A 27,329-nucleotide genomic window follows, 5' to 3' on the forward strand; every position below is an offset into this window, starting at 1 on the left:
AGGCAGTGGGGAGGAAAATGCAGAACAATGGGAGAAGCAGCACTGCTGCCCACTGGGAATTCCAGCTAGACTTTCAAATATTTGGGAGAAGGTTCTGGCTTGGATTTACAGCTCCAAGGAAGAGAGTTCCCCCTCGGAGTCCTGTATGAGCAGGGTGGGAAGAACCACAGGTCTCCTCCTGGGATGCTCCAGGTGATCCAGGAAGCCAAACACACCAAACCCAGGGATTTTCCAGCAAAACGGCCACGACTTCTTCCCTTCTTGCCTGAGCCAGGCCAGGCTGAGCTGGTCCTTCAAGGTCAGCCATGGAATCCACTGGCAGGGGAGGAAGAAAGCTGTGAGGCACCCTGTGCCAGCCGCCTGTCACCCCAGGGGATAAATACCCACTCGAGCTTCCAGGATTTTCCATCAGGGAAAATTATGGGCTCATCCCGCCCACTGCGAAGCTGTCGCTTGGTTTGAAATTAAAAGGGGAGCAAGAGGGACCGCTGAAAGGAGCTGGAGGGAGCAGGGGAAGGAGGTGACACCCGAGAGCCCTGGGTCACCCAACCCTGTCCAGCCCCTGCCGCCGCCGCTTTGTTCCATATTTAGTTCCTGACAACTGTGCCTGGGGCAGGAACTCCCAGCTCTGTTTTCCCTCCTCCCTCGACTCCCAGAGCTCTCAGAAATTGTTCTTTCTCTCTCCCAGTGGCCACAGCTCAGTCCCAGTGTCCTGGGGAAGATGGCAGAGAAGCAGGAGGAGCCCAGCAACGCCCAGAACGGGGAACCCGACAACGCCGAGGAGGGCGAGGGGACAAAGAAGAAGGTGAAGAGGGAGGACCTGCCACCCTTTGAGATTGTGACAGGGTAAGAGACTGGAATTTAAATATGGAATTGGGGGAGTTCAGAGAGCTCTCTCAGCTTTTAGGTCGGGCAACACAAGCAGCATCTTCTGCCGGTGAGATTCTGAAGAGTCTGAAATGGTTTGGATTTATTGTGGGGCTTTGTTTTAAGTTTTGCTGACTTTTAGAGGATGGACTCCCAGCAGGCAGGCACAGAAGTGCACTTGTTTTATAGGAAGAGTTTCTGCAGTGCTGGTTCCCTTCCAGCCCCACTGATGGGATGGGGATGGAGGTGTTGGCTTTGATGAGAGCGCGGTATTGATTTCTTGCTGTGATCAATGGCTCTTGTCTGAGAGTTTCTCCACCTGTGGATCAGGAAAAACACCCCTGCTATGGCTGATTGGCTTGATGGGCCTGAGGGACAGATTTTTCAAGAGACCTAAAGGTTCACATTTTCAAGAGCTCCACAGCCACAGCTGGAACCTGACTTTCATAAAGAAACGAAAAAGCCCAACTTGCAGAAAGGCTCCGAAACAAGAGGCAGTTTTGAAGGCAGCAGGGCAGCAGGGAGCCTGGCCTTTGGAAAAGCAGGATATCACAGGGATCTGGTGGAAGCTGAACTCTCAGCCATAATTGACAGCTGCAAGTAGGAAAAACCCTCGGTGTCTGCTCCCTCCAAGTGCTCACAAACACTCCCTGTAGGAGCAGCAGGACAAATCCTTCTCCCCTCACATTTCCCAGTCACCAAAGGAGTGTCCCAGCAAATAAACCAAACTCAGGATTTCTTCCAGCTACTTAAAAGTAAAGCTCAGGCCTCCAAAATATCCTCTGGAATCCTTCTGCCTGTGCCATGGGCTCTGGAGGTGAAATTTGGCTGCTTGTTCTGACCAGGATGAATGACGCAGGACTCAAAAACTGGGTTCCATTCCTGCCCAGGGGAGGAAAAATCTCCATTTTCTTCTCAAAAATGTGACTGCTGTGAATATCCCTTCTTGGGGCGGCCTCTGTCACATATAATCATAGAAATAAATGATTGGCAGTGGCTTGTAAGGAAAGAACATCCCTCTGCTAGGAATGGAGCTAAGGCACCAAAAATTGTGGATATAAACCGCTGGACCAAGTACTGAACACTTAAGTCATGTCCTAAAATGAATTTTAATGAGGAAATCAGGTTTTCCAGCCTTGGAGCACTCAGCCTGCAGTTAGAAATGCTGAGGGACTGAGCAGGATGTCCAAACTTCCCTGCTAAGCCCCAGGCCCTGGGTTAACCATGGCTGAAAAACTCCCTTAGCACCATCCTGCAATTAAATCATTTACTGGAATGCCACGGCTACTCCAGGATTTGACAGGATTTTCCACTCTGCAAAGGGGAGAGTGAGGAAGTGAAGCAGAAATCCTAAAGGACCCCCAAAGAGGTACAGAAAGCACAGGGATTTTTTTTTTACTTTCATTTTAAGGAGGACAGCAGGAGATCAGGCCAGGCCTTGACCTGGGATCACCACGTGGATTTTTCCAATGATTTTCAAATTCCCAGCTAATCAAGGCACTTATGGGAGTGATGAGGAAACACAACTACAGCCAGGGAAGAAGCACTTAAACCCAATTATGTTGCATTTCAGTTTTAGCCCTCGGATTAAGGGCATCTCAGGACTCCCAGCCAAGTTTTCCCTCTGCTGCTTACAGCTCCAGGATGAGTCTGGCTTCCAGGAATCATTGGGAAGCCAATTATTCTTTTTAAGAATATTATCCCATTTTTTTTTTGGCTGAACACAGCCTGTAATCCCAATCTGGGAGCATTTCCTGCTTTATTTTCACTTTCCCCAGGTGTAAATGAGGCTCCTTGTAGGAATAATTCCTTGTTACTCTCTTAGATAATCCATATGTTTTCCTTCTCTCCTGTGTGACAATGCCAGGGTCACACTGGGTAGCTGCTATTTTCTCCAGCCCACCTGATCTCAGCAACTTCAATCCCAGACTGAAGATTCTGCCTCAAAATTGCAATTTTTTTTTTTGTCTCAATATGATCTATCACTTTGCTGCCCAGGGAAAACTGATGAGTCAGGTTGGAGCATTTAGAAATCCATAAAAAATACTCTTTAATGATGCTTTTCAGGGAAAGTTTCAATTTTCACCTTTCCTATCCTCAGAGTGAGCTGTGTCACCCCAGCCTGGTGTCAGAACAGGGGTTTATGTTGAGAATATTGGGGAATTGAGTGAATAGTTTTTAAATTATTTCCATAAACATTTTCACTTTCCACATGCCCCTGACAGGAGGCTGGAGCCAGGTGGGGATCAGCCTCTTCTCCCAGACAACAGGATGAGGAGAAATGGCCTCAAATGGTGCCAGGGGAGGACATCAGAGGGAATTTCTACATGGAAGGGGTTGCCAGGCATTGGAATGGGCTCTCACTGGAACGTTATTAATTGAACTAATGCAGATTCCAAATGGCTGGGAGCAGAATCGAGGTGAACATCCCAGCTAAGCTCAGGCACATGCCAGGATAAGCAATAAAATCCATCTGGAAGGGCTGGCTAAATGCAACTCCCAGTCAATCCAGCCTGAGTCAATCCATCCTGGAGCAGGTTGCTGCTGCTTCAGCTGTTCCATGAAAACCCAGAGCCAACCTTGTCACTGCTGTGACCCCTTTGCTGTCAGAGAGTTAAATCAGGGATGAAATTCCCTTTGCCTCTGATGTATTTAAAAACCTGATGTTACTGTGAAACCACTCATTGCAGGCATCGCTCTAGAATGGGTGTCTCGTGTCTGCCCTTCAAAAAAACATTAATTAAAGAATCCTTAGCCAAAGAAGCACTCATTATCCAGGACACCAAGCAGGAAAAGCGTTATTCTTGAAAGCACGTGCATTTTTCCCACTCTTTTACATCCCTTTCCCTTCCCACCTCCAGAGCCATTCCATGAGATGTTCCATCACGAGGTGATCTTGGAGTCACAGAAGGGAAGATGTGGGCAGTAAATTAAAAGAGTAGGTGAAGTGGATTTTATCAGTAGGGAGTCCAGCAGGAAATCCACACTTTCACAGCAAGGTCAGATTTGATCCCGGATACTTTATAAACCAAACCTTGGAACACAGAGAAATCCAGGGAGATGCAGTGATTTGTCCACAGTCCCACACAGGGGTGACTCAAGAGCGTGACCCTTACCTAAATCTGCCTCTGAGCCTCCTCTCTGCTGTGTTCCCAGGGAACGCCTCCCGGCCATCTTCTTCAAATTCCAGTTCAGGAACGTGGAATACAGCTCAGGCAGGAACAAAACCTTCCTGTGCTACGTGGTGGAGACGCAGGGCAAGGAGCCGGTGACGAGCCGCGGGTACCTGGAGGACGAGCACGCGGCCGCCCACGCCGAGATGGCTTTTTTCAACACCATCCTGCCCACGTGCCAGGCGGGCACACGCCACGACGTCACCTGGTACGTGTCCTCCAGCCCCTGCGTCACCTGCGCCCAGAGGATCTGCGAGGCCCTGCGCAAGAACAAGGGGCTGCGCCTCACCATCATGGTGGGCAGGCTCTTCATGTGGGAAGAGCCCGAGATGCAGGCCGCCCTCAGGAGCATGAAGGAGGCCGGCTGCAAGCTGAGGATTATGAAGCCTCAAGACTTTGAGTATGTCTGGAAGAACTTTGTGGAGCAGGAGGAAGGGGAGGAGGCCAAGTCTTTTGTGCCCTGGGAGGATATTCAGGAGAATTTCCAGTACTATGAGGAGAAGCTGGCTGAGATCTTGCACTGAGGCTCAGGTGAGTGAGGGGCTCACTCATTAACTCTCTTTAATCTGGGTTCCAATTTCTCTTGCTGTCAGCAGAATATTCCAAACAATTCCAGGCAGTGGTTTCCCCTTTCCAGGGGCTCCCCCACAGCACACCCTCAAGGGATTTAGTGCTTTTCTGTTTTCCCCTCCAGGAATAAAGAATAAAAAGGTTCCAGGGCCACCAGAACACCTCCCTGTTCCCCACAGGGATGATGTTCAGGACAACAGGGAGAGGAGTGCTGACTGAAGGGGATTCTACTCACACCTCAAAGTCTAACACTAAAAAACACCATTAAAGGAAATCTCAGTTGTTGCAGAATTCCCTTTTTTATGGGGTATTGCAGGGTCACCTCTGAGTCTCTAGGATGTCTCTTTTTCCCTCCCCAGGATCACAAAGGATCCATGAAGAGATGTGACAGACCTGGACATCTGGAACAGTCCTGCTTCCCAAAGCTTTGATTCCAGCAGGATGGAGAACCAGCCTCTGGGAGACAAGGCTCTGTGGGACTCTGAACACACACACACACAACACAGACCTCTGGTGTTTGGGATTTTTTGGGTGTTTTTTGTTCCTCCCCCTCCCTGCCCCAAACAAACCCAAGCTGTGGTGAAAGGGATGGCAGTGATCCACAGGCAGGCTGTGGGATCACAGTCTGGGAATATCTCATGGGAAAAGACCTCAGAACAAAGCTGCTGGTTAGATAAATGAATTAGAAAGGGGAAAAGAAAGGGGTTTAAGGTGAAAAAGAAGTTTTCTCCCTCTGTTCTCCTCAATAGTCAGAGCTGTGATTTAATTCAGGGCCAACAGCTCTCTTCCAAATCACGACAGAGCCCGAGAACTCGGTATCAAACAACGATGTTTGGGATATAAACCTGGGAAAAGCGAAGTGAAATAAAATGGGAAGCCACTGCAAAAGCCAAAGCACTGTTTATTCCTTCTTCTCTACTTGCAAGAAGTCCTAAATTGAACCTGACAAGTCTGAATTCAAGGACATCCCAGGACAGCCACACAGGGAATATTTTGTAGCTGGGAAGGGAGAACTAAATGCCAAAAGAATTTCCAGAGTACACACAAGTGTTGGAGAGCAGGATCATTTTCCATGTAAAACAAAGCTTATGGGGATGCCATGAGTAAGGAACCAGAACAACAACCCAGACACAAATAAGGGGAAGGACTGAATCCATGAGCAGCCTCAATGCCTGTTCTGGATCAGCTCATTGCTCCAAATTCCTCTTTATCCAAGGTTGTTTTTCCCAGCTACAGCAATTCCCCACCAAACAGGTTTACAAAATATGGGCAAGGAACAGGGAGATCTTAAAGACAAACAGGATTTGTAGCAGCAAAAAGCCACACAGAACTGAGCAACCCAGTCCCTTCCCAAGGAAATCCAATTGGGAACCCTGCCATGCTTCAAAATTCCCAACTCTTACATTCCATTTTTATATTTTTTCAACACACCTGTCACTTTCCTGGGCATTCAGAATGAGAGAAGTCCAAAGGATTTGTTACTGTGGGAGGGTGGGAAACCAAACATGAAGGACATGTTTCTGGCAGTTCCTCAGTTCTGGAACAAACTCTTCCAGAATAAGGAGCTTTCTGTGGATCTCAGGAACAAGGGGTGGTACTGATTTGCTTTTGTTTTGGGTGACAAACACCAACCTTTGTGTAACACCTGGACTACAAATCTAACAAACAAAGAAATGGGAAAATCCCACCTTAAACTCCATCCTGTGAGTTTTTAGAGCACATCAGCCCGTTTGGATCCTCACCAAACAGAGCTCTGCACCCTACAAATTATAGAGCTGCTGTATAAAACACAGCCACCAGGTGTATTTCCTCACCTCCAGCAATCCCAGCCTGTCCCCAGAACAGCCACAGGTACCAACCCAACAGCAGGGCACCGTTTATTTAACACCACAGCATGATCCTGAGTGAGCACAACCCCAGCAACCCCCATTTGTGGCCGGAAGGGAGAGATGAAACCGTTCCACCCGTGCGAACAGGGAAGTGACCCGAGTGCCAGGCAGGACACGGCAAACAGAACAAAGCAGAGGTGCCAGCGCTGCCTGCGGCAGCTCATCAGCACCAACCCAAACAGAAACCCCGAGGCCTCACGAGGCAGCGGCTCCGTTTCGCTGCGTGGAGCCCCAGTGACACCTGGTGGCTGCAGGGACACACTGGGAGCTCCCCGAGACTTTTCACAGCGCCGCTGCCTCCTGCTAATTAACAGCCGAAATGAACTTCTCTGGGGCTTGTCGCTGCTGGAAGCCCCTGTCGCTGTCGCACAAGTGAGTGACACCCGAATGCAGAACGTGCTCCCCACACAGGTCCCCCCTTAGTTCACAGGTTCTGCTCCCAAAGATGGGGGAAATGGGGATCTTTGTTCTGCTCACAGGCTGTAAACCGTGATCTTGATGTCAGTGTTCTCAAATACTTCCTCAAGGATTGCTGACACCTTTTCCCACTGCAGGCCATCAAGTCCACATCCAATCCTGCAAGATAAAGCACCAAAAGGTCCGTGGGGCCTCGTGCCCAAGATGGCCCTGCCTCAGCTGCCCATAAACCCACGTAGGGAGAACAAGGAAACAACTCAAATGCACAGGGAAATGCAAATTAGATTTGTCCAATTTAACAGAAGAGTTGGATAGAGGTGGATGCTTGAATTCTTATTTTACAGCAGGGGATTGTCCCTCAGACATCCTTCTAGAAATTAAACACCCAAGCTTTGGAATTCCAGCTCCCGAGCCCCTCACCTGGGCATGGAGATGTCGGTGACTCCGTTGTTCAGGCAATGAGCTTTCATGGCTTCCAAACTCTTCTGCATGCTCTCATACGTGGGCTTGTGAGAAACCTTCTGCTTTGTGATCTACAGCAAAATAGAAAAGCTCAGTGTGCCTTGGGCATGACCCCTGCAAACTTCTCTCTACTATAAATACTGTTACAGAACACACATTCCGTGATATCCCAAAACTCCACACCCAGACTTGCCTCTGTGGTAAGACCTGAGCAAAGAACTAAGACAGTTTCACACTAACACAGTGTTTCACACCTTGAAACACTCTAATTTAGCAGCCAGTTCTGTCCATGTAAAGGTGAAATGCAGATGCACAGAACAGCTTGGCTGCTCCTCACCAGCAATGTTTGAGGACACATCTCTTATTGAGAGGAACATTCCAGAAACTCCCTCTGAGTGCCCAAAGGGAACCAACAAGACAGAGACGATTTACAAGGGCCCTGGAGGGACAGGACAACAGGAATGGCTTCACATTACCAAGGCCAGGGTTTGATGGGGTATTTGGAAGGAATTGTTCCCTGTGAGGGTGGTGGTGAAGCCCTGGCACAGGGCGCCCAGAGCAGCTGTATCTGTCTCATCCCTGGAAGTGTCCAAGATCAGACTGGACGGGGCTTGGAGCACCCTGGGATAGGGGAAGGTGTCCCTGCTCAGGATGAGCTTTAAGGTCCCTTCCCACCCAAACCATTCTGTGATTCCCTGATTCCATGAACATAACTCCCACAGCTATTAATGCCTGATATGTGACACAGTTTAGCTCCAGGGAGGTGTCCCAGTGCCACCACAGCCCTTACCAGGTAGTAAATGTACCGCTCGTCCCTCTGCAGAACTGCCACCTCCCCCGTCTTCTTCTCTAAAGCACAAAAATCAGGTGTTTTTAAAACAGCCATACTCCATAACCCCAAGCAGCTCCAACACTCTCCCTGCTGGAACAAGGAGCTCCTTCAGGCACCACTCACTTTGATCCAGGAGCTCCTGGACGCCTCCAAACTTCTTCTTGAAGAGCACGGCAATGCCGGCACCCATGCGGCAATCCTCGCTGATGCAGTGAGCCAGGGCATCTGTGCCCGGGCACGAGAACAGGTCCCCCTTCACACACCTGATCTGCAGAGCAGGGACAACAAAACCGCCTCAGACAGCACACCTGGGCACACAGGGCTCTGGTGACTGGGCAGCAATAGGGCAAGGCTTGAGTTTGCTGTGCAGGGTACAAGTGTTTGAGCTAGCATGGGCTATGGACCCAAGGGAGGGAATAACAAACCCCAAATGTGGAATTACAAACCTCATAGACAGAATTACAAACCAAATTCACAGCATTACAACCCACACTCACAGAATTACAAACCCAATACAGATTATTACAAACCCACTACAGAGAATTGTAAACCCACTACACCGTCTCAACAAGATCATTTATGAGCATCACCTGCCAGCTCAGCAGGTAATCTTGTAAAATCAAAGCTTAAAAGGGTAATTATGTGACAGAGAGCACAGCTGGATTAGTGAAACCCCTCCAGCTGTACTGGTATCGAGGAGCTCAGGCAGGCAGGTGAGCTCTGTGCTGCTGCACCACAAAAAGCACACGGAATTCAGCACTGGCAGCCACTTTGCTCCCAACAGCTGCAGGATACAGCCAGTGCCGTGCTGTCAGGGCTGTGTAATGAGGGGAAGGCCTCTTTGTACAAACAATAATATCCCATGTAACCCATTTCCTACGCACTCTCTCCTGATCCTTGGAGAAGTGGGTGGCCATGGTAACGTGAGGTATGGAGAAGGCTCCTGCGGCTGGAAAAATGAAAGAAAAACAGTTATTAGGAACCTCAAGCTAGGCAGTAAGAGTGTGCTAAAGAGGGCGAGGGTAAGCCTAATTGATCTATGACAGCAGGAGGACAACTATAACACCCCTGAAGATGTCGGCGCCCCTGAACAGGTCCCGCTGTGCCTACGGCTCCGGCCCGGGAGGAGGCCCCAGCCCTGGGTCACCGCACAGTGAGCACCCCCAGGCTGCCGCCCTCCTCCTCCTCACCATTATCGCCACCCTCCTCCTCCCCCTCCCACCCCTCAGGGCCACTCGGCCGCCGCACCCGCGGGGCGCACAACGATCAACCGGGCCGGGCCCACGGCCTGCGCCACGCCGAGCCTGCCCAGCGCCGCCCACATCGCTCCGGCCGAGCCGCAAGGGCGGCCCCGCCTCGGCCCGCACGGCCCCGCCTCACGGGCACACGGTACCGCCTCAGCCGGCACGGCGGCTCCGCCTCAGGGAGACATTGGCGATACCGCCTTAGCCGCTCCGCCTCGCGGGGACTTGGCGGATCGTTCTCAGCCCACACGGCGGTATCGCCCCACACAACACGGCGGTATGGCCGCACGCGACACGGCGGGCCCACCGTACGCGACATGGCGGTATCGCCACACACAACATGGCGCCGCCGCCCCGCACAACATGGCGGCCGCCCCGCGCGGGCGGGCGGACCCTCTCCATGGTCCCGGCCCAGAACATTCCAGGAAGGGGCGGAGCCTACAGGTGGGCGGGGCCCTGCCTGAGCGTGCGCGCCACGGCCCCCGCGCAGGCGCAGTGGAGCCAGGCAGGGCGAGGCGCGCGGTTGGGCGGCCGCGGCCGGGCGGGGCCCCGCCCCTCGCCCCCTTTGTCCGCGGTTGGGCGCCATTTTGCGCGGCGGGCGAGTGCGGGCGCTGATTGGGCTTCGGGGCCCCGCGGCGGAGCCAATCAGCGCGGGGCGCGGACCGGGCAGCGCGGCACGGTGAGCGCGAGCGGCCAATATGGAGCCCCCGCGCGCCGGGATTGGCGGGGCCGCGGCCACTCAGGGGCTGAGGGGGGAACCGGGGCCGGGCCGGGCCGGGCCGGGCTGGGCTGGGGCCGCAGGGCGAGCGGGGTCGAGTGGGGCCGCGAATAGCGGGGCTCGGGAACTCCACGGCCGGGCCGGGGGCGCGGGGCCGAGCGCCGCAGCGGGGCCTGGCTTCTTCCCCCGGCGGGGCCCGCAGCGCCCCGCCCTGCCCGGGAGCCTCCTCACTGGCGGAGGGGGCTGGGCTGCACCGTCCGGTCCCGGTGTGTGCGGTGTCGCCTCCCCAGATGTGTCCGGGCACGCGGTGCTCCGGCAACAGGGCCGGCCCTTGGGGCAGCCAGGGGCTCGAGCACACCGAGAGACCCCCGGGCCGCAGCTTCCCGCACTGAAACGACAGCCCCGGGCCATCCCTGGCTCCCGCACGCAGTCGGGAGCTAAACCTGGGCTCCACGTGTCGTGCTCAGACCGCCCCCTCCGCGCTGCCCGGTTAAAACCCGCTCCGGGTGTGGGCGTGCGGCTCCGCGGTGTCCTTGGAGCGCGGGGATCCCACGGGAACCGCAGCGGCTCTGCCCGTTCAGGAGCTCCGTGACTCGGTTAAAGTGATACTCTGGAGCTCTCGGACTGTTTATGCCACTGGTTTGCTCTTGGTGTGGGTTGGTTGATGAGGAAAGTGTTCCTGGTACAGCTATATTTGTATAAAGATAAATTATGTATATTATATATGTATATATATAAATCTCTATATATTTTTGGAGCTGTCCTGTGCAGGGCCAGGAGTTCGATGGTCCTAAAGAGTCCCGTACAACTCAGTATAGTTTTAATGTATATACATCATGTCTATATAAATTGCTGCTGGAACTGGAGCACTCCGTCGCTCCCAGAGCATTCCCGGTGAGGAGGAGCTGCCCATGAGCTCACTGGGGGAGGAGCTGCCATCCTCTGCCACTGATTGATCCCTGATCTTTAATATTTAACTTGACTACTCTGTGTTTAATGAAGGGGATGAGATAATCCCTTGGATGATGAGGATTTAGAACTGGTAAAACCTTGTCCAGAACTTTGGGCAGCTGCTGTAGAGTGTTGGGATTACACAGCTGTTAATGTTTTAATTAAAGATTTTAATTTAAGGCAGAAATGAAGTATCCAGTGTGAAATTGAAATGAGACCCTGAAAGCAGCATTTTCAGAAAGAATATTTATCTTCTTTTATTCTGGCTATGAAAACGTGTCAGGAAATGGGCAAAGGATGGAGCTCAAACAGCAGCAGTAACCACAGCAACGGGTACAGAGAGTCTGTGACTTAATCCTGTCAGCATTCCTTGAAAAATTGAGAGAGCCGGAGGTTTTGTTGCTTTAGACATGGAAAATTAAAGTTCCAGGCTGTGTTTTCTTGCAGCAGTGTAGCAGGAACTTGTTCAGTCGTGGCATAAATCAAACTCCTCACTACAGTAATAATTCTGCTGTTGTTGGGCCAGTGAGGAGAGAAGCAGTGGCAGGGAAATGGTGTTTTCATTTCAGCACGGTGGTGTTGATGTGCGCAGGGAAAGGGCCAAGGAATGAAAGGCAGCGAGAGGATGGATGTGCTGGGAAATCTGCTGGTGGTTCCCAAAATGCATGAAGGATATATTTGAGTGTGTAAATACCTCTTTTGAGAAAAAATTCCTCCCTGAAGGGGTGGGGAGGCCCTGGGTTAGGGGCTGTGTGGATCCCTGGAAGTGTCCAAGGCCAGGTGGGAGCAATCTGGGATGATGGAAGGTGTCCCTACCCACAGCAGGGGGTGGCACTGGGTGGGCTTTAATGTCTCTTCTCACCCAAACCATTCCAGGAGGGGAGGGAAGAAAAATGAGGAGAGCGTGGTGTGTAGTGGGGGAAGGAGAGAAGCCTTCACAGCTCTGCTGAATTCTTGAAGTGCAGTTCAGTTTCACACCTAAAGGTTGCATTTCCTGAGGTTTTCCAGCAGATGTTCCCCTGTGTGGGCACCTGGCTGGAGGCCAGGAGGTGCAGATTCAGAGAACTGGTGAAGTCCATGAAATCTGGGACAGAATTGAGGTGGTTTTGCTGCTCACTCAGGTTGGATGTGCCTGAAGTGCCAGCTCTGTTTATTGCTGAGATGGAGCAGCTCTGGGAGAGCTCTGCCCTGGGGCAGCTCCTGGTTTGCTTGGCTTGGCAGCTGCTGGGGGGCAAAGGGAATTCCCGTTCTGGGGACAGCAGATCACCCGCTTTTTGTTTGTCTTGCAGGGGCTGAGGCACCATGGAGCAGTACACGACCAACAGCAGCAGCTCCACAGAGCAGATCGTGGTGCAGGCAGGGCAGATCCAGCAGCAGGTACGGAATGTGGGAGCCCTTTGCACCCCTCAGAGGGGCACAGCAGCACAATCTGGATCCTCCTGGGTACCTGTTCACCTGACTTCTGTCACCTGGGCACTGATGGCACCTATCTGGAAGTCAGACTAAATGTGGTGTTTTAAAATGCACTTACTATATTTTAAAAATAAAATTTATAAAATTTTATATAAATATAAAAATTTATATAAAATTAAAATTAAGTTGCAGGTGTCCAAGTGACCAAATTTCAGTGTAGCAGTGAGTTTGCAAAATTGTAGTGACATGGGGAAAGTAAAATATAAAGACATATAAAAGTATATTAACACATCTCTGAAAATGAAGGAAACAGAATATTAACAGAAACAATCAGTTGTTCACAAGAAGAATTCCCCCCAAGTTGAAATAGGTTTTGTTCAAGCCCACAGAGATTTCCTCCAGCTTTATCAAATGAACATTTCTAGAGATTCTTTGTTTCAGAAGAACAGGTGGAGCAAATCAAACACACAGAACAGGAATTAAACCAACCATGTAGCTTTGGATGAACTCATCCATCCCACAAAGAAGTTCATGTTTCAATGTGCAGAATATCAGGGCTGAATTTTGAGGCCTTACTGATTTTGGCTGTTAAGCTTTCCCTGTTCAGATTTGGGGATGTTTTCTCAGCTGCTGCTGAATTTTTTGTTGCGTCTTCTGTTGTAGTTCACGGTGGGTTTGGTGGTTTGCCATGCAAAGGGCTGAGCCACTGGATGATGTTTTCAGGGAGATCTGCTTTGCTTTGGCCTCAGCAGGGACCAAATCCTTCCACTGGGTTTAGCTGGAGCTGACTTTATCAGCCAGAACAAGATTGCACTTGAGATGAAAACATTTTATATTCAGGATTATCTGAAATAACTGTTTGCAGCAGATAACCAAGGATGTAGTTGGTTTATTGACATTTTCTAGGTGAAAAGGAGATAAAACCATCTCTTGGCTTTCATTTGCAGTACAACTTCTTTAAGCCTATGTCTGACATGAAACATTTTGCTAAAATAAGTTGTTTTTACCAGGCTGTTGCAGCACTTGGGAGGGAGCTGTCCTTCATCTCCCCATGCTAACACAGTTACTGGGAGTATTTTGGGATTCTTAGCAAAGAGACTAAAGATAGAAAAGACTTTTAGCTCTGACTGCTCCTGCAGCTTCTCCAGACTGTCCCTCAGGGTCACTGGTGGGCAGACACCGACACAGGGGTAGCAGAGATGAGCTCAGACTGTGCTGCAGAAAAGATTTTGTTGGGACAAACCAGTGTACCCAAAATCTGGAGCCCTTCACAGTGCCAAACTTGGGCAGTGAGCAGACTAAAACCCTGAAACTGAGCTTGAAATCCTGCAACATTTTCCCTGCTGTTCCCTGTGATTTGGGATATTGAAGCCTGAAACTTCAAAACTAAAACCCTGAAACTGAGCTTGAAATCCTGCCAAATGATCCCCCCTGTTCCCTGTGTGTTGCGGTATTGAAGCCTGGCAGTGCCACATGCAGTTCCAGGGAACTCCATCCTTAGGTTTGCTGAAATTCCCATTCCTCATGTTCCTGGAGCAGTGTGTATGAACCCCACCCCCTGTCCCAGCAGTGTGTTGTGCATTTCCATGTTTCAAGCTCTCCCTGTTCCTGTTCCCAGCAGCAGGGAGGTGTCACAGCTGTCCAGCTGCAGACTGAGGCCCAGGTGGCATCGGCCTCAGGCCAGCAAGTCCAGACCCTCCAGGTAGTGGTGACCTCTCTGATTGTGTTTCTGAGCACTGCATGACCCTCCCCAGCACCACATATCTAATGCTGTGTTTTCCTAGGGTTTCCAGGAGGAGTAGGGGGATGTGGAGCAGGAATCTCTGCTGGGTGCTGCCTGTAGGGTTTGCCATGGGATTGGAGCTGTTCCCAGGTGCATGCCAGGAATTCTGGAAGGGAATTGTGGTTTGATGCAATTTCAAAGTTAAAAACACCAAAACGAGGAAGTAACAGTACGGATAAACCCAAAAGATTTCCTGTAATTCCAAGGAAAGGAGGGTTCTCAGCTCTCCCCTGAGGAGGGCTCTGCCTTCACTGCATGAGACAGACAGAGGTGGTGCCAGAGCCTGAGATTGGACAGTGGAACCTTCTCACCTGTGACTGAAAGGGCACCTGGGGAAAATGTTGGCCTCTGTGGCACTGAGAGATCTAATTCCTTATTTACCTGTGAACAACACAGGGAAACCCAGGAGCCATGTGAATCCAAACAGCAAGTACATCCCAGTTTGGAAAGAAATTGGTTTCAGTGTGAAGTATTTCCTCTCTTGCAGCCTCCATTTCCTTAACTCACCCAGGCTTTCCAGGAGCCCTTTGTAGAGCAGTTGACAGACCGTGGGCACTCAGTATTCTGGTTTTGTTTGTAATTCTTCAGAGCAGGGTGGTTCCAAGGGGCTGGAATGGCCCTGCCAGGTGCAGAATTAACACAGCATTTTTTATGTTCAGAGTTCAAATCTCAACTGCTGCGTGACTTGGATTGCTGGGCTCACTGGGGCCTCTGGTTGTTTTTATGTTCTCCCTACCATTTTTTTTTTTCTATTTTGCCTTGCTCTAATTCATTAACAAAAATCCTGAAATGTCTTGTTTTCCTTTCTGCTTCTTGAATATTGTGCTGCTGCCTGTGCTTCCCTGTGCTGACCTGAGCATGCTCCTCCCCGTGTGATCCAGCCCAGAGGCTGAGGGCTTTGGATGGGACACGGACAGGCTGAGGGACAGAGTGGGGACCTGGAAACTCAAATTGCCAGGGCAGGATTTGGCTCCTCACCCCCCGGGGTGTGAAACCCAGGAACTCAGTGGCTTTACCACATTGCGATGCTCTTGTTCCTAAACAAATCAAGTTTTGTGATTCCCGAGTTCATGAGACTCATTTTGTATTTAGGCGTTGAATGTAGAGCATTTTTCAAGATGTGTTTGGGGAATCTGGGGACTTGGCAGGTGAGGGGGTACAAACAGAGAGGTTTTCCCCTTGTTCTTCTCATGGGCCTTTTTCCCAGTGACCAGAGAGATACCAGGTCCAGGAGTCCAGAGATCCTCAGGCCAAAGTCACCACAGAATCCCAGACTGGTTTGGGTGGAAAGGGACCTTAAAGCTGACCTGGTTCCAGCCCCAACACCTTCCCCTATCCCAGGGTGCTCCAAGCCTTGTCCAGCCTGTCTTTGGACACTTCCAGGGATCCAGAGGCAGCCACAGCTTCTCTGGGCAACCTGTGCCAGGGCCTCCCCACCTTCACACTTTATATTTATATTTATATTTATATTTATATTTATATTTATATTTATATTTATATTTATATTTATATTTATATTTCCAGTCTAAGCCTTTTTGGGCCCAGAAGTGGTTGCTGCTCATGCACTTTGACTTTTCCTCCCTGAACTCCATTTTGTGTTACTCCAGTTAAAATTTCCCTCGATAACCATGGAGAGTTTCTCTCAGCACATCCCATGCTCTGTGTCAGTTTGGAGATGGGAATGCTGTAGGCATTAAATTGGAGGGAGCTGAAGCCACCTCAGAACAGGGCTCTGATAGGAACCTCAATTAAAAACCAGTAATCGTGAGGTCAATACTGAAGTTTTTTATCCCACTTTGCTCTTGGGCTGTGCATGAAGGTTCTTCTTGTGGCTGGAAAATGTGGTTTTCATGCTTTATAACAACTAGACTGCAAGAGAAGCAGATAATTCACTAAATCCATAGCACATCCCGGAACCCAGAGCTGAAGCAGCTCAGTGCCAGTTTCCCAGTTCCTCTGCCCCCACAGTGCCACAGGTGAGCTCTGGGGCTACTCTGGCGGGGTTTTCATTGTTGCCTTGTTGTTGGCAGGTGCAGGGGCAGCCGCTGATGGTGCAGGTGAGCGGGGGCCAGCTCATCACCTCCACGGGCCAGCCCATCATGGTGCAGGCCGTGCCCGGGGGCCAGGGCCAGACCATCATGCAGGTGCCTGTGTCCGGCACGCAGGGGCTGCAGCAGGTGAGACACCCCGGGGCACTGCACAGCCTGGGCACGCTCTGGGATGCTGCCACTGCCACCTGGGGCTCTGCTCAGCACCCCAAAACCAGGCAGAGGTGGTGCTTGGTGGCTCTGGCATGGTGGGAATGACTGAAAGTCCTTTATGAACTCGGTTTTTATGTTTTATGGCCTGGTGCGAACCTTTTAGGTCAATACTAAAACACAGCTGGGTTGGTTTGGGTTTTTTTGTCATGGAATGATTTGGGTTGGATGAGATCTTAAAGCCTGCCATAGGCAGGGATACCTTCCCCTAGAGCAGGATTTTTGTTTGTTGGGGTATTTTATCTGGCCCTTGCAATGTAGTTTGGGGATCTCGTGCCTGTTCAATTTATGGCTCAGAAAGAGGATTTAAAAAAAAATTATTTAAGAAAGCTTGCAAGTAACTTGTGCTTGAGTCTCTCTAATATGTGATGGCTGAAGGGGAGTTTAAACATCCCTGTTGCACAGAAGTCAGTGGTGAAGGAAGTGTAGAAAACGGACTGTTTTGGATGTAATAACCTGTTTAAAAGACAGTTGGTAAATTTTAGGAGGTGGTTGAAGTTCCTCAAAAGCAAAAGGAAGAACTGTAACCATGGCATAATGAAAGTGTCCTGATGATTTAGGATGGGACTTAGGAACCCAGCACAGTCCAGGAAGGCAAATGATGTCTTGGTGTTTTGAGAGGTTTATTTGAAATTTCCTTTGTTGAAAACCACTGTGATTTGTATGGGGTTCTTCTCAGTCTGGTTGGTGGAGGAAAATCCATAACTGTATTTTTAAACACAAACTTCAAACCATATTCCAGCTCTTCTTTAATCTAAGAATGTTCCACAGTGGTGGAGAGACTCTGCAAAGCTGAGGACAACTTGATATATCCCAGAAGTACTTCTGAGTGCTGGATAATTAACACCCCACAGATGTCTTAAATCTTAGTCCTCCTCTTCCACCTGACTATTTGTTCCCAGTGGATGTGAATAATTGATTTCTCCTGAGTGATTTATTGTGTAAGCAGTGCAGAGCTGCTGGAGCACAGTGACACAGCATGCTGGTCCCTCTGCCCTGTGTGGCTGTGTCACAGGGAGCAATCCATTAAAACTCCTCATTTTCAACTGGAAAAAGAGAAGAGTCTCTGCTTCCTTTTTCTGTGCAACAGTAAATCACCCTCAGAGATGACTTGGTCATGCTGAGGCTGAGGAGGGAGAAATCAGAGGCATAGTTAATGTTCCTTTCTGACTCTTTCTTCCACAGATTCAGTTGGTCCAGCCAGGTCAGATTCAGATTCAAGGTGGGCAGGCTGTGCAGGTACAGGGGCAGCAGGGCCAGACCCAGCAGATCATTATACAGCAGCCCCAGACTGCAGTTACTGCTGGCCAGACACAGGTAACTGCACCAGCATGAAAGGCTTTTCTGCAGAGGAGCAGGAAAAGAAACTTGGCAAATTACTTAAGATGTGGTTAAGTAAAAAAAAAAGGAATTATTAATATTGAGGAGAACTTGAGAACAAGTGTCATGTTTTTGTAGTGTTTCATACATGACTCTGGGGCAGAAAAATTAGATTGCATGTTTTTCTCCATCGTGTTTCTGTATTTTATTGGTTCGTGGTTGTTTTTGTCTTTGTTGAATTTTGAAAACATGAAGCATTGCTAATTCCATACTTGGGCCATTGTGTACAGTAGTCCAGTCACACCTGGGGTTTCTGCTGATGCTTTTGGTTAGGGCCAAAATTAAATTTCGGAGCAGAACAGTTCTTTCACATCTTCATAGTGAGACAGGAAACCTAGAGTTTGGGTTTTTTTCATTATTGAATTGAACTGTTGGAAAAAGCATCTTACATGTGCTTCAGGTGTTTGATCTCCAGGTATTTGCTCTGTGCTCCAGCCTATTTCTTACTGCTGCTAATGAGCCAACAGAAATAAAAGCCTGGAACACCTCAAGCACCATGTGTTCATTCAGGAATTGTAAACACTGGAAAAAAGAGGCAGTTTGTAACGTTTTTGTGCTCTGTGTTTTGTTCAGACCCAGCAGCAGATAGCAGTGCAAGGCCAGCAGGTTGCCCAGGCTGCTGAGGGCCAGACCATCGTGTACCAGCCCGTGAATGCTGATGGCACCATCCTGCAGCAAGGTAGGAGGGCTGGGAGGAGCCAGGGCACCTCTCTGGGAGGCTTTTTATTTATTGAGGTGTTTGTGTGCTCTGCAGGAATTCACTCCAGGGTTCTTACCCCAGAACCAGAAAATCTCTTTGTCTCTGGCAAGGGCTGGTAGAATAAAACCCCTTAATTTTGCTTTTCCACCTCAAGAGTATGTGGTTACTCACAGTGAGGTTACAAATGCAAAAACCAGGAATTCTGATGGAATTTAATCCCTCACTTTAACACTTTCCTGACTCGCTGCATGTTTTGGAAGGATGAATGAGTAAAACACAGAAGTGGGACTAATGCTGTTCCCTTCTTTTTGTGTGCATGTTTTTGTTTCTTTTTTTTTCTCTCTTTTTTTTTTTTCTTTTCCTTTTTTTTCTTTCCTTTTGTGTTCTACTTCCTTAAAGTTACAGTCCCTGTTACAGGCATGATCACCATTCCTGCAGCCAGCCTGGCTGGAGCCCAGATTGTCCAAACAGGAGCCAACACCAACACCACCAGCAGTGGCCAGGGGACGGTCACAGTGACACTGCCAGTGGCTGGGAACGTGGTCAATTCAGGGGGAATGGTCATGGTAGGTGTGAAATTTCCACTGCTGCCTCTGGAGGCTGGGCTTCAAGGTGTTTGTACTCAAATCTAGTGGGATTTTCACAGGGGTAGGGATAGGATAGTGGGAATGGCTTTAAGTTTAAGGAGGGCAGGGTTGGGTGGGATATTGGGAAGGAATTCCTCCCTGGAGGGTGGGGTTGCCCTGGCACGAGGTGCTCAGAGAAGCTGTGGCTGCTCCATGCCTGGAAGTGTTCAAGACCAGGCTGGAGCACCCTGGGATAGTGGAAGGTGTCCCTGCCCGTGGTAGAGGGTTGGAGTTGGGTGATCCTTAAGATTCAACCCAAACCATCTGGTGATTCCCTGGTTCTCTGATAAACTTCTGTCTGAGATTGAGATACTGTGGTCAGTTCTCTCTGTAAGTTCCATTAGTTCAAAGTATAAATAATAAAAATTTTCAGTTTCAAAGGCCTGGATCCTGCTGTGATTTTTGCTCTGGACTCTGTCTCTCCCACAGCAGCTCAGAAATCTAGAAACTGAAATGCAAACTGAGCTGTGAGCTGATGAGCAAAGGTTTAAATAGATTGAGTCACTTCTGGTTTTCTTGAGTATCCCTTAGGATTTGTTTCCATTGCTTCTAGAGATTTTTCCTGCCACTTCCTATTTCATTGTAGTGTGAGGCTCTTGAGTGCTGTTGGTCCCCACTAGAGGTCAGCAGCTCTGCAGTTTTGGCTTAGAGATGCTCTGAAATGAAGTAATTGAAATAAGAGACAACCCAAAATAAAGGGAAGCATGGGCCATGTCCTGTTAGTTTAATTGTCCAAGAAGCAGCAACAGTCAAGGAATTGTATTGAAATTTTACCTTCATCAGGAAAACCAAGCAGGACTGATAAGGAATTGATTTGTTTTAATTGGTTCTGCAGTTTGAGAACACTTTTATTGCTCCTTTTCATTTAAGTAGCTGCGTTACTTGAGCAAAACCCAGTTTCTGTTTCAATAGTGGGGCTTTGAATGCCATTTTCCTGTTCAGTTTGTGTGCTGAGCTGCAAGAACTAAACCCAGGTTCTCTGTACAGATGGTGCCTGGAGCTGGCTCTGTCCCAGCCATCCAGAGGATCCCTTTGCCTGGAGCAGAGATGCTGGAAGAGGAGCCCCTCTATGTCAATGCCAAGCAGTACCACCGCATCCTGAAGAGGAGGCAGGCACGGGCCAAGCTGGAAGCAGAGGGAAAAATCCCCAAAGAGAGAAGGGTGAGAATAAAACCAGGATCTAACACAGGCTTGCTCTGTGAGAAAGGCACAGAATCCCACCTGGGCTGGAAAATGAGGATTAGAATCTTGGTGTTCCTCAGTTTTACAATGTTTTTGTTGTTGTTCGTGGGCTACATCAGAGTAAATTTTTTAAGTCCCTCGAGGATAATTCTGCTTTCTTTGGGTGTTTTTGGGAGTGTCTGGAGCTGTGTGTGAGCATGCACTGACAGCATGGTGTCTGTGGAGCAGGGGATAGATGGGGACTGGGAATTTCCCTTGGAGAGGCAGTGACTGGGGGTCTGTGGGGCAGGGGATGGGAATTTCCCCTGGGAAAGCAGTGACTGGGAAGAGGTGAGGCTGCTCCCTCACCTGCTCCTTCCCTCACTGCAGAAATACCTGCACGAGTCCCGGCACCGGCACGCCATGGCCAGGAAACGGGGAGAGGGGGGCCGCTTCTTCTCCCCCAAGGAAAAGGACAGCCCTCACATGCAGGTGAGTGGGGTTTGGGGCAAATCCCCTTTCAACCCTTCAGGACACACATCAGAGGTGCCTGTGCTGCTTTGTTTGTGGTTTTGGGCTTGGCTGCTGATCCTTGTCCCTCCCTGGCTCTGATTTTCTCTACTGCTGACCCCTCATCCCTCCCTGCCTTTAAATTTATTCCAAGCATTGGGAATAAAACCTCCTGTCCCTGCTTGTGGAGAGCAAGGGATGTTTGCCCTGAGGAATTAAATGACAATAATGTGGATAGAAGTGTGTTCACTTTGTAGTTCCTAGGATAAATGCACACCAATATTCTGTATTTGTAAAACAGCCTTTCTTTTGGGTACTGGGGTGTTCTTTCAGGACATGAATTTAAAGGTAGGAACACCTTATCTTAAATCTGATGGAAAATTAAAAAATGGGAATATCAGATTCTTAGCTGCATCTTGATTTGCATAAGAAGTGCAAGGTATTTTTTAAAGGAATGGACACAGTGGAGTAGAATGAGCAGGTTCTGTGGTTTCTCAGTGCTTTAGAGCAGTCCTATGCCTTCAGGGAGTGTTTCTTATTTTGAACTAAAATCATTCCTAAATATTGGACCAGTCCTAAGTCTTCCTAAATACCAGAAACAACAAATTCCTGGGAGGCATTAGGATTTTTGTGTAAAACCCAGGAAAAATAGGACATTTTTGGAGATCAAGGGAAGTGCAGGAGGGTCTGCTCTTGATAGTTGTGTGTGGTTCTCTTTGCTTCATGGAAAATTGTGGAATTTCCTACCTTTTGTGTCCGCAGGATCCGAGTCAAACCAACGAAGAAGCGATGACACAGATGATCAGGGTCTCCTAACTCCTGCTTCCAGGGAAAAACACCTGAAGGGAATTCCCATCCCTCCTGCCAGCCTGTCCTGCCTGCCCAGTGTCCAGTGAATCCTGGAGTGGGACAATCTCCATGCCACAGCCTGTCCTTTTCCACAGAGCAAGCACCACGTGTTGAGGACGTGCTTGAGGTTTTACCTCTACAAACAGAACCTTTCAGACTTACTTGGTGCCCTCTCCTGATCCATCCCACACAGGGAATTTGGAGTCTGAGCGCTCATCCCTTTGGTTTTCCTTCATTTTCCCACCTCAAGCCCCATGGCTGGTGCAGCTCAGCCCTGTCCAGGAACAGATTCCAGCTCCTGCAGCCAGCCCTGAGTGGCTGCACCAAAGGCCTGTGTTTGCCCAGCAGAGATTTGGTATTCCATCCACTCCTCGCCCCTTTGGACTTGGTTTTCCCTGAGCTGGGCCCTGCTGTTGCACTTCAGACCCTGGCAGAAACTGAAGGGGATTCTTTTCAATTCCACCTTGTAAATGTGTAAAAGAAGCTCTTCTCTGGGAAAGGATCAGCCATCCTGTCAATGCTAGAAATAGTCAAGATTACTGCAGGACTTGATGTGTTGTGTCTCTGTTGCAAGTGGGGTGGGAGAGGGAGATGTGGGGGGGATTGGGTCAGTAAATCAGTCTCTGGGTGGGTTTGGATGTTCATTGCCAGTACTTGTTGCTTTGGAAGAAAACTGGGTGCAAGTATAAAAAGGATTGAAACTTTCAAGTGAATCTCTTCCAAAGGATTTTTTTTTGATGTTTTTGTTTTTTAAATCTTCTTTCTCACCTGCCAGTGAAGACCATGGTTCCTCCAAGAGACGTGGAGCCCTCAGTGTCAGAGTGGCAGCACTTGTCCGTTGTTGGGATGGAGTTTCTGATGCCTAAATCACTTCTACAATTCCAGAGTGAGGGATGATTCAGGACAGCAGCAGCTGGGGCAGCTCAACCTGAGGTACCTGAAGGACTCAGCAGATGAAGGCAGATACTGATGAACCTTTCATGCTTTTTATAAATTAAGCTGTAAAAAACAAAACAAAAGTGGCACTTAGTAAAGGAGCAATACTTACACTATTTAAAAAATAGGATTTTTCCATGACCTACAGCTGGCTTTGGGCTGAGCATCTCAATAGAGCTTTAATTTAGATTCTAAGCCTGCTCTATTATAATTTGAATTTTGGTGATGGGAGCAGTACTTCAAAGCAATTAACAGGTGATTTCTCCCCATTCCACTCCTGTCCCCTCCCACCTTGATGAGTTTCACGGCTGCTCTGGGAATCATCTACTTACTGGAGTCACAGATTTTCTCATTTTTGTGTCCTGTAGTTCAGACTGGATCACAGCAGTGAGGTTTGGGGTTGGGAATGTTGCTAGGTGAATGTGAACCTGGCCAAGTGAAGCTGAAGAATGAGGAGTTTTTGAGGAAATGCAGCCGAGGATGGGTGAGACTGGGTTAAATTCAGTGAATACTGATTTCAAGTGGCAAAAAAAGGCAGCTTGAAAATTACATTTCTTCCCTCCCATGCTTTCCCATTTACTTATGGGAAGCTTATGGCTAAAGACAAAGTGGAGGACAAATCAGCAAATTGTAGAAGACTGGGAGGATATAAAAGAACAGAGCCTGGAAAATTCTATTTCCTTTGGATGAAAGAAAAATACTAAACCTGAGAGTATAAGAGGGAGAGGAGGGAGGAGAAATGTTGAAAATGTTGGATCCTTGCTGTGAGCAGGCAATCCTGGATGAAGAGGGAGCCCTGTCCAGGTTTAAGGATGCCTTGTGGAAGCAGTGGAAGGACAAGGAGGAGCTGCAGAAGGAGTTTGGAATTGGCAGCTGGGTCTCTCAAAGCAGCTCATCTCCTTGGTGTGAATTCTGGTTCCGTGTCCCTGCCCACAGCTGGAGCTGGGCAGGACACTTGGAGACACCTGCAGGAGGAGCTGGCCTGGCTCCTGGCAGGCAAATAAACCTTTCTTTCAGCTTTTGTCCCAAGTTAGACCAATAATCTGGCACACTGCTCACAATTCTTAATTAGGATTTTTTCCTCCTGATTTCAAGGGCATTTTTAACATCGATGGCATCGCCAGGGCCTCTGGTTGCTTCTGCCTTAAATCCTCGCCCAGTTCCAGCATGGTGCTGGTTTTCCTCTGTTGGCTTCTGAAACCCTCAGGCAGCATTTCCTCCCCCATTTCAGGAACGTGCAGCTCTCCTTACAGGATTTTAGTTGGATTTGCAGAATTTCTGTAAATTATTTTTATTATTTTTTGGAGCATCTCTACATTTTGTTGGTGGAATATTTGTGTGCTGGAGTAAGAGCCTCTCGATGATGTTTTTTGCTCTTCAGTTGATGATAAATCTCTGTCCTGAAACACCTTTTTGAGAGCTGGAAGTTCAGGAAGTAAGATTATTGCTATGACATAGATTTTAATTTTTTTTCAATGAGTAATTACTTTTCTTAAAGAACTTGTAAACTTTTTCCCAATATCCCTTCGTATCTAAGTTCTCTAATCCGCTGTTGTAGGTTGCGTGTGAAGAAATAGGGATTTGTGTTCTAGAAAGTCTTACTGTTAATATTTTAAATAGTGATGTGAAAGCCTGAGTGCTCCTGTCATATTTTTATTTGTTTTGTGTTCTGTGTATCACTGCTGAAAGTTGTGTTTATTTGGTGAGGTTGGAGCCAGCAGTCAACACCATGGTACCAAAATATCTGCTTTCTTTTCCTGGGAAATCTGTTAAAATTGGAGACATGTCCAGTTCAAACTTCCCCAGTAATTAAATTTGAATTTGTTGTAGATTGGATATACTTGAGCAAAAACTCCACTTTAGGAGTGAGTAAAAGAGTGGGTGAAGATGAAAGAGGCTTGGGGAGAAATGTGTTTGCTTGACCCAGAGCAGTGAAGCATCAAACCCATCAAAACCCAGATTTATAGGAGTGTAAAGAACAGGATTTGGGAAAAAATGGTCCTTAAGTGATGCTAAACAACTTTAAGGCCCTGCATGTTAAAAAGAGAGGAAAAATAAACTTTTCTTTGTGAAGGGGCATAGGGGGGCCTTGAGCTTAACATAATGTCAGGCAAAGTTTGTACATAGTTCAGAGTTTTTAATTTTTTTTATATGATGCATTTTTTCAAGTGTATTTTGGTCTTTAATAGATGCAATTGTAAGTACTGTGTACACTCTCCAGCTAATAAAATTTATAAACTGAGAAGCTTTTGCTCTGTGTTGGGATGTTGTGATGGGGTGTGGGGTGGGCAGCTCCTGCCCTGACCCAGGATGGCTGAACAGCCCTGCCCTGACCTGGTGTGGCCAAACAAAACCCCTGCACCCCCATACCCCAAAAGAGGCCAAACAGGCCCTGTCCTCACCCCCTGCCCTCACCCCCAGCACGGCCGGACAGCCCTGCCCTCACCCCCAGCACGGCCGGACAGCCCTGCCCTCACTCTGTGCGCTGTGGGGCCAGCGCAGCCATTTTGGCACCCCTCAGCCCCATCCCGCCATATCACTGCCTTTGGGTGCTGCTCCTGTGGCCCCAGGGCCGGGCTGTGGGTGCTGAGGGGACTGAGGAACAGCGGGGTGTCCCCTCAGAGGTGCTCCTGGTCTGGGGCTTCTGTGGGAGCGGGACCCTCCATCCTGGCCTGCGGTTCTGTCTCAGGGATGAGGCGGTGCCTCAAGATGGCGGCGTGTGGGGAGAGGCCTGAGCCCAGGCCTGAGCAGAGCCCTCAGAGCTGGGAGAGGAAAAAAAGAGAAAGGCAAGAAAGAAAAAGAAGACAGGAAGGCAGGAGAGAAAGAAGATGGTCTTGAAGGAAGGAAGGCCGACTTTGAGCTGGCCATTGTTTCTCCATTTGTCTCTCAAGTGTGGGGCACCCCACATGTGCTGGGTGTGGGCTGGGCAGGAAGAGGCTGTGCCACCATTCCCACCTGGAAGGGATGGGAAATGTGCCTGGCAGTGGCTCCATGTCCTGAGAGCTGTGGGCACAGCACTCATGGAGATGCTCTGGTACCTCCTGCAGGATTTGTTGTGTTCCATATTTATTCCTGAAGTCACCTAGAAGCTGAGCACCAGAAGTGTCCATGGAAGTGGTGATGGAATCTGTACCTGTTCTGCTCCATCCTCAGGTGCCCACCCGCCCTTCTCTCCAAGATTTAATTCCCTTATATTCCAGGTTATCTCCCAGGAAGGTGGTTCCTCCTCATCCCCACCTCCCAGGGATCCTCTCATTATCTTTTTTAGATAATTTAGATAATTTTAGATAATTTATTTATCTCTCATTTATCTGTTTTTAGTCCAAACACTGCTGAATGAAGACCCTCAGATTGAGCTTATTTCTGTGTTTTGGCACAAAAAGAGTTTTCCTTCTTAGAAGGATTGGGTGGCCTTTGAAAGCTTTAAGCGACAGTGAATTTCCCAGTCTCCTGTAATCCCTCTGGGCATGCTGCTTTTCCCAGGATTGGAGCTGCACACTCAGTGCGATATCAGAAATAGTTAATGGTACAAACCCCACACCAACATTTTGGCATCTCAAACCCTCCAAAGCACAAAGCTGGAAGTCATGAATTCTTTCCAGAATTGGTCAATACAGTGATGATTGCAAAAAAACAAAATCCCAACCCAAACAAACAAACAAAAAGAAGAAGGGAATGACAGTTTGTAAGATCAGAATGGGAAGCAGGGACAGGAAATGAGGAGAACAACCACGCAAGCCTGTTTAGGAAGTCAGAAATCAGTTTCTTTAGCTATTATGATGTATTTTTCTAGCTTTTATTTTTTTTTTTCAGACAATTTGCAGTAGAATAATAAAATCATCTCAGATATAATGGTATATTAAAAAACTGGTATCGTGTAGCCACATCAAAGCAAGTCAATAGAATTTACTTTTCTCTCTCACCTTCAGAACTGCATAAGCACTCACAGAGAAGAGTTTATCCAATCCATGGATGTATTCCCTGCTTTCCCACCTTCCTTGCCTCCTCTGCCACCCAGTATCCAGGCTGGAGTCCTCCTGCAATCTTGATATCCAAAAATTAAACCCATTTTTGTGTCCTGTTCAGCATTCTCGGTCTCCAGCTCACGGAATTAACAGGAAAATCTCAGTCAGCTGAAGTTGGGGATTTATCCATAATCCCTGAGGGATGTTTGTTCATATCACCACGATAACAGGATTCTGTAGTTGGATCAACAGGGGTGTAATTTGTAATGAAGTCAAGCTAGATTTATCCCGGAGCACGGGTGTGTGTTAATAAACAACAAACAGGGAAATACAGAGTTATTTCTTTGTAAAACAAATCAATATCTTGGAGTGTAAATTCCACCTCAAGAACTCAAGCTGATGACAGTTTATACTATAAAGTAGACAAATATTTTCCAAGAAGCCCCTTGTTTATTAGAAGATGTCAAATGCATTCCTTGTCTCTCTGAAGCCCAGGAAAAAACTCGTAGGTTTAAAATAAAGCAGATTTTTACCACTTTGCTGAATCTGACCAGAATGGGCAGTAGTTTTTTTTTGGTGAATGTTTAAGTCCAGAGGAAGCAGCTCACGGCCTGGCTGTGGTGAT

General features: G+C 48.6%; 3 protein-coding genes across 20 annotated transcripts; 2 read left to right on the forward strand and 1 right to left on the reverse strand.

Moving 5' to 3' along the window:
• Positions 1-487: 487 nt before the first annotated feature.
• On the forward strand, positions 488-5,504 carry APOBEC2 (apolipoprotein B mRNA editing enzyme catalytic subunit 2). Its single transcript, XM_005529353.3, has 3 exons — positions 488-846; positions 4,024-4,571; positions 4,970-5,504. Exons 1-2 carry the CDS (start codon positions 722-724, stop codon positions 4,562-4,564), a joined length of 666 nt encoding a protein of 221 aa, XP_005529410.2. The 5' UTR covers positions 488-721; the 3' UTR covers positions 4,565-4,571; positions 4,970-5,504.
• OARD1 (O-acyl-ADP-ribose deacylase 1) lies at positions 5,492-9,772 on the reverse strand. 2 transcript variants are annotated; one of them, XM_014258170.2, is made up of 6 exons: positions 9,604-9,772; positions 9,095-9,159; positions 8,334-8,478; positions 8,169-8,227; positions 7,337-7,449; positions 5,492-7,075 (listed from the first exon to the last, which is right to left on the reverse strand). In XM_014258170.2, exons 2-6 carry the CDS (start codon positions 9,125-9,127, stop codon positions 6,973-6,975), a joined length of 453 nt encoding a protein of 150 aa, XP_014113645.1. In that variant the 5' UTR covers positions 9,128-9,159; positions 9,604-9,772; the 3' UTR covers positions 5,492-6,972. The 2 variants fall into 2 exon arrangements, with proteins under 2 accessions (XP_014113645.1, XP_005529409.1); XM_005529352.3 differs by lacking the exon at positions 9,604-9,772 and adding an exon at positions 9,459-9,587.
• Positions 9,773-9,994: 222 nt separating this feature from the next.
• NFYA (nuclear transcription factor Y subunit alpha) lies at positions 9,995-24,984 on the forward strand. Of its 17 annotated transcripts, none has more exons than XM_005529349.3 (10): positions 9,995-10,133; positions 12,413-12,500; positions 14,155-14,241; positions 16,350-16,496; positions 17,763-17,894; positions 18,531-18,636; positions 19,057-19,223; positions 20,271-20,444; positions 20,835-20,936; positions 21,717-24,984. In XM_005529349.3, the coding sequence occupies exons 2-10, from the start codon at positions 12,426-12,428 to the stop codon at positions 21,768-21,770; spliced, it is 1,044 nt and encodes a 347-aa protein (XP_005529406.1). In that variant the 5' UTR covers positions 9,995-10,133; positions 12,413-12,425; the 3' UTR covers positions 21,771-24,984. The 17 variants fall into 17 exon arrangements, with proteins under 17 accessions (XP_005529406.1, XP_014113667.1, XP_014113665.1 ...); XM_014258192.2 differs by having other exon boundaries at positions 19,075-19,223; XM_014258190.2 differs by having other exon boundaries at positions 14,155-14,238.
• Positions 24,985-27,329: the final 2,345 nt, after the last annotated feature.

This window comes from Pseudopodoces humilis, chromosome 26, assembly GCF_049639895.1.
Source record: "Pseudopodoces humilis isolate 2021_Gansu_Grassland_sample_001 chromosome 26, ASM4963989v1, whole genome shotgun sequence".
NCBI classification, from domain to species: domain Eukaryota; kingdom Metazoa; phylum Chordata; class Aves; order Passeriformes; family Paridae; genus Pseudopodoces; species Pseudopodoces humilis.